This window comes from Hemiscyllium ocellatum, chromosome 8, assembly GCF_020745735.1.
Source record: "Hemiscyllium ocellatum isolate sHemOce1 chromosome 8, sHemOce1.pat.X.cur, whole genome shotgun sequence".
Taxonomy (NCBI): domain Eukaryota; kingdom Metazoa; phylum Chordata; class Chondrichthyes; order Orectolobiformes; family Hemiscylliidae; genus Hemiscyllium; species Hemiscyllium ocellatum.
Genome location: NC_083408.1, coordinates 38,729,809 through 38,736,335, shown reverse-complemented (window position 1 = coordinate 38,736,335; position 6,527 = coordinate 38,729,809). Strand labels below are relative to the sequence as shown.

Genomic DNA, 6,527 nt, shown 5'->3' with positions numbered 1-6,527 from the left:
TGTCATTTAGCTACCTGATTTTTAAATGAAGAAACGTATTTTCTAATTAGTGTCAGATGATCAAATTATAACTGTATACTTATAATTTGTATCTTTCAACATTCACCCACAATCTAATTCCCAGTGAAGTCTTTTTGCACTTAAGTGGATGTTGATTTACCAGGAGCAGAATGTTGCCTTCAATCCATCACTTATTTTGCCCCCACAATTTGTTTTGATCGGGAGTGTCACAAGACATTGTATATCGCCCAACTGCCCTCTTAAATTAATCAGGAACCCCTGAAAATGCAAAGAATGCTTTAAAAAAAGCAAGTTATATTTCTTACATTGCAAAGGACCATAAAACACCAAAACAGCCACAGTATTAAACATTAAGATTTTAGCGAACAATTATTACAAAGATCAGAGATTCTCAGTATCACTCCTCATTGCTGATGGTATAGGGTCAGCAACAGCAGCTATTCACAATCATCACACTAGCATTGGAAGCACCATGACTCTGAGGCAACACAGTAATTAAAAAAAAGGCAATGTCAGTATTTGTTGGGTTTGTTCGTTATTGGGCTTACTGACCTGAACAACTTGTTTTGATGACTTAGCTGAGATGTCCATACCCACCACCCCACTTCAGAAGGTCAACTCTCAATTCCCATTGATAAAAGCAATGCGTCAACACACGTTGAAAGCGACTCAAAAGCGACTCCACACAATAAAGCATCATCTCATTACCCTAATAGGCAAGTGCAATCAAAAATTGCTCAAAACTGAATTGAAGGTAGGTGAGGTGAGATAGGGTGGGATGGAAGATCTCAGAACGACTGGCTCATTAGTAAAAGTTGTTGGTTCCGGGTTGGCCATTGAGTGGAAAGTGGAATTTATACACTTTAAAAGCTCATTGTCTCATTATGAAAGTACATCTTTCTGTCTCTGATTTAGCTGTTGATGTACTTAATTGAACAAACCCACATGCGAATTCATTAAATAAGCTGGTAGCTCAACACAGGCTTTCAACTATTGTTCATCCATATTGCCAAGTTAAAGCAGACAATAGATTTTAATCAGCATTGTGCAGCCCATGAGTTAAATTTTACAAATAGTACAGGAGTGAAAGGATTTCAAAATCAAACTGGCGAGAGTCAATCCAACACCCAAAGATATTCTATAAAGAAGATTGTGCAAAGGACTGCACTTTCTTAATAAAGTGACTTTTTCTTAATTTAAATAATTTTAACAGAATTTGTCTATCTCCTTTGGGACAGGGGAAGAGTGAGATCAAGTTTTCTCTTCAGAACATTTTCCTTAAGTCAGTGTTGGGCACCCAGTGAGTTAAGGTGCAGTTTTTAAACCTATGCTGTATTTATACTATAACACCGATAACAATTGCTCAATAATTAATAAATTGACAATATATCAGTTAGACTGGATAATCAAATATGCCCAGAGACCTCCCTATTTTATGCCTCAAGTTTTCTTTAAAAACAAGGTCTTGAGCTGAAAGAAAACTTAACTGAGACCCATAAAACCCTTAGAGCGCCTGTCTCACAACTGACCATCACATTTCACTAAACCTTTAAGTTAGGAGTCATACAGACTGCCTTCTTATTGATACATCACACATTGTCCATTCTCAGTTAACAAAAGTCCCCTAGTGAGATTGAGTGGGGAGATTAAGCACACTAATTACCTGTGTCAGCATTTCTTTCTCAGGTGATAGGCAGAAAGACACAGCAATACAGAAGCAGGCTGGCAGTTTGCTGCTGGTTTGAATTTACTTACAGTTGCACTGCCATCTAGTTTTGCCCCAGAGATTAATCTAGTGCATCTTCTGGGTCAAATTCAAGTGGAGGCAGTGCTCTGCTTTCAAGAGATCTCAAGATCTCCATTTTCCTACTGGTATTCTGAAGATCACGGTTACAGCAAGCACTTGTGCTGGTCATATTAATGGCTCTATAGTTCTGCTGGAAAGGATACATACTTATGCAGAGGAGTCTCACATTTGTGGCTGTTATAGCAACATCCTCAATCAGAACTCTCAAATTTTGACTGCATTCTTATTTGCACCCGAAAAGCCGCAGAGTAAGAAATAGCACAATTCTAAGTAGATAGGGATTTCAGCATTTAATTCACATTTCTAAAATGCATTTATGTTCAGCTTTTCATTTTCTTTTAGTTTTTGTCCTAGTGAGCAATATAACTGGGAGTTGTTCATTCTGACTGGATTCCCGTGCAATGATCTTTAACACCTGTTGGCTAAACATCATTTGTATTTTGTTGTTAAATTCTGTTCCAAACAGCCCAGCAGATAGAATACCACTCAATACAGAAGCAACTTGGCTGCCTATTTAGTAGTGAGCAGCTCTGAAAGGCAGCTGGCTTTACGATTCACCAGCAAATCTGTGCACTCTTGGACAAATCAGTCACTGTAGCTAAAGTCTCAAAGACACATTGTTCTACCTTCTATTTTATTAAATATATGGAATAATATTTATATGCTGCTGATATGAGCATGCTGTTAGCAGAATGATGTCTCTATCTCTTGAATGTGCAGAAGGAGTCACAATTATCCACCCTGCTCTTAATAGTGCTCACTCATTAGTTACACCCACACACATCCCTACCTATATCCACTGCTATTTGATCATTCACGTAATAGCAATATAATGCTGACTGAGTATATTTGTGACTTGACTAGGAAAGGCATAAAATTTTTAAATCACACTTTAATTAGATATGTCAGAGACACATCAGCATTCAGATATAATAGAATGTGTTGACAATCCTCTCTCATGAAGTGAAACAGGCACCATTCTATTTGCATGTCTTAACAGTGTGTGTGTGTGTGTGATGTCAGACTGATTATCACTCCAATAATGTTTAAAAGTCAGAAACCGGTGACAAAGAAAATACAAATCCAAAGAAAAATTGACATTTGCCTTTGCGAGGTCAAATATTTGTATGCCAGAGCCATGTGACAGGGAGGTAGGCTTTAAAAAATGGAATGGTCAAATTCCACAATCTTCTCTTTGGCCTCAAGCGCACAAGATTGAAGTAAAGCAAAAACAAAGGTTTCAGACATTCCCTTCAAACGAAACAAGTGAAAGGAAACAAGACATTGTACTATTCTCAGAGAATAGATACATTTAAATGGTCAGATCAGGAGGTAATTGCTGCATCCAGTTTAGTTCTTAACATTGTTGTTGTTCTAGATAAATAAATGGGGATAGACATCGAAATGTCTGTTTGAGAAGGTAACAGCACTTTTTAACCACAAAGACTACAATCCTACTTTCTTCCTCACTCGTCATTTCTTTTCTCCAATCAAAATTATAAAGAGAGTGTATAATACCACTGACATCCATGAACTCCAATATGGCTTGTGCATTCTGCAACTATACCTTCTGTTGACCAGCAGGAATTGCACAGACTCAAGGTAGGATGAAGAGGGTTGTCAGTTTTAGCTGAAAGTTATTCTAGGACCATCACAATGTGAAACTGGGAGACTGTGAATCCCACGTATTTGACTGTGCGAAACACTTTATCCTTCCTGGAAGTTACATGTCTCTTGCCAGGAAAATAAAATAAGGCTGTTGTGTTTTTCTAACTTATAAACTACACCCACAAAGTTATCACACTTACAAATAGTACAAATGAAAATAAAACCAAAAAAAAAACGCACTTCAATTATGCCATTTTAGAAATTGCTTCCTGGAGCTGTATGTTCAATATATTGGTGAGTGAGCAGTTTTTGTGGAGTTGTTAAATTACCAGAGTGCACACTATGAGATGTACTATATTTTCATCCTGTCAAACTCTGGCTTGTATTACTAGTACTCGTAATATCACTAATAGACCATTTGCTCCCCTGCTTCTCACCATTATGCCCTTGGACAGGTTTACACTTCTTCAGCAGACAACGTCACTCCTACTTTTTGTTCCCCAGGAGAGGTACATGGAACTTAATAGATAGGCAAGACTATTGCAGCATTCACAGAGAAAATGGAAGAAAAATAAAACCTACAGCATGATCAGAACCAACAGTCCCACATATAGCAACCCCTCTGTCAACATGTCTCATTATTCTCTGGTATCATTTGTTGAAATATTATTGGAAGCAGCCACCACAGGAAGCTTGCAAGTAACACTGGCTTATATTGAAAGGCATGGATAAAAGATCTGACTTCTGGATGTGGACTTTTGCAAATACTGTCCAGCCTATGGACCTTAGGCTAACAAAAAGGGATACTGTCTCCTCACAGCTAACAATAAAACATTCCTTTGACAATTTTCCATTACACGTTATTAATAATATCATAATCTTTGACCTTCAAGGTCTCAGTGCAATATATACTTACAAAAGAGCATTAAATACAAGTGGTCACTTATACAAGGACATGAGATGAACACTGGAACACTTGTTCCCAATCCTTTGATTCAGCAAATACAATTATACTCAATAGACTGAGGAGTGTGAGCTGCATTGCTGACCCAAAGACTTCTGATGATGATACTTCTCTTAATAGCTGATGTCCAGATACAGTTTTCTTTGTAAATAAGTTAAAAACTACTTCAGGTGAGGCAATGCAGTTTGATAGACTGACAGAAACGTCTATTTACTCTCACCAATCATGCGAAGATAAAACCCTCTTTAAAATGGGTGCTCATCAGGAAAGGCGAGAGGGTTTAGTAAACAGAGCAAGAAAAGTTGGCTCAAGAGGATGACACATGAGCCACTGAAAAAAAACATGAATACTTTGTGTTCACCCTCCTGCTGGGACCTGCGAGTGACTTACACTTGTGATTTAAAAAAAGTTCTGAGCTATATATTCACTTCGCAGATACTATCTGCATTGCACGACCGCTGAGGTTTCTCAGCTTTTAAATCTTGATCATCCACCATAACTAGCCGGGAGGTTTTTGGGGGAGGGGGGGGGGCACAAATTTCTTCTCCTCTCTCCACCTGAACTGCTCTTGTCATCATTCAGGGGTGAAACAATGGACTTGCTGAGAGGAAAAGAAATGAATGGACAGATCTTTTAAAAATACAGGCATGGTTTAACACGTCTTCATCCGAGACTATTTATAGCTTATTGGAAAATGCATAAATCTCGATCGGTCATGCTTTATGCTTTTAGCATCTGCTAACGTGCTTGCCTTGAAACTTGTTTAAGTAGGTTACAACACAGGAGAATGCAGACGTATTGTTTTTTTTCTACTAACAAATGCAACTTGAACTTAGCGTTGAGTCATAACAACATGATTCCAAGCCAAAAAGTCAATGAGGATGGTAACACAGAGATCTTCGATGTGTAGAGTACAAGATGAGTTTTGGGAATAAGATGGAGGAACCCAGCTGAACAGCATCCAACTGCTTATTTTTGCTGTCGGCTTGGTGAATCCTGGATCCAAGTTTGAACTTCAGCAAAATCCTAGGATGACACTAAGTGGCATTCAGTTCAAGCCAGTCTTTTCATAAAAGTGCATTCCCAGTGCAAGTTCCTTTTGTGGATTTGTGTGGTGTACCACATGCTGCTATGACCAGAAATTGTGCTGTAGCTCATAGGCTGTTGCCTTGCGTGGATTCATCTCTGCTCCGCACAGTGGAAGCGTCCCATCCTGACTCTGACCTTCCACATCTGTGTCTAATAATGTCCGCTCGTAGCTACCGAGTCCTTGCCTATAAGGCAAAAAGAGGGGGAGCCCCGGCCTATCCTCCACAGTGCCACTGCTGCTGAGGCAGGAGTCCAGGTTGGATGGTGTTTCAGTGCTTGAAGTATTGACTGGGGAATTACTGCATGTTTTGCTGGGCGAGACAAACCACCACGGGTCTAACCGCTGACGGTTTGCAGATGGACGTGGCCTTGGTACAAATTCCAATGTTTTGGGTCTTTCTAATGTGAAATCCTGCTTTGTGTTCCTCCGTCTCGGAGTCGGTGGAAAAACCAGATTGGGGTCAGGCAAGCGCGGAACCTCCGTTGGATCCCTGTTGGGGCTTGGACTTTTACCTACACCTTAAAAAGACAGAAATATTAATCTCTACCAATCTGTATCTTTTCCCATTCCATTATAATAAACACTAATTATAAGGCAATGATAGGGAATGGAATAAAGAAAGTAATTAATTGCATTGCTCCCAAGGGGATTAAATGGATGAAGCCTTGGATGTAATTGCTACAAATCTGCTTCTCACTTTCTTTTTTCCACTTTATCTCTGGTCTTGCTGTATTCAGTGTGGTTTTCACTAGTATTATCAACCGGAAATATATTTATTCTTCTTTTCTCTGTCATTTTCATTTACTTTTAATCTCTTAGAAAGAATGGGCCATCAAACGATTTCTGCAGATTTCCTGCCCCTCCCTGAACTGAACTCCAATTTTAATTGAATCCATTCCATTTCAGGCTCCTCAGTGAATTAAGTAAATTTGATATTTTAGGACCTGGTGAGAGAGCAGGCAACATTGGATGCTTCTGCTTACTTGGCAATAGAACTAGTTCATCCAACAGCTATCTATTTCTAATTGAGGATGGCT

At 39.0% G+C, this 6,527-nt stretch overlaps 1 protein-coding gene across 1 annotated transcript in view; it reads right to left on the bottom strand.

The window, feature by feature from the left end:
• Nucleotides 1-5,529: 5,529 nt before the first annotated feature.
• The window catches only part of map3k9 (mitogen-activated protein kinase kinase kinase 9), a 137,028-nt gene continuing 136,030 nt past the window's right edge, over nucleotides 5,530-6,527 (bottom strand). The window contains exon 12 of the mRNA XM_060828945.1: nucleotides 5,530-6,002. Coding sequence (XP_060684928.1) covers nucleotides 5,530-6,002 — 473 coding nt within the window. The remainder of the gene's footprint in view (nucleotides 6,003-6,527) is intronic.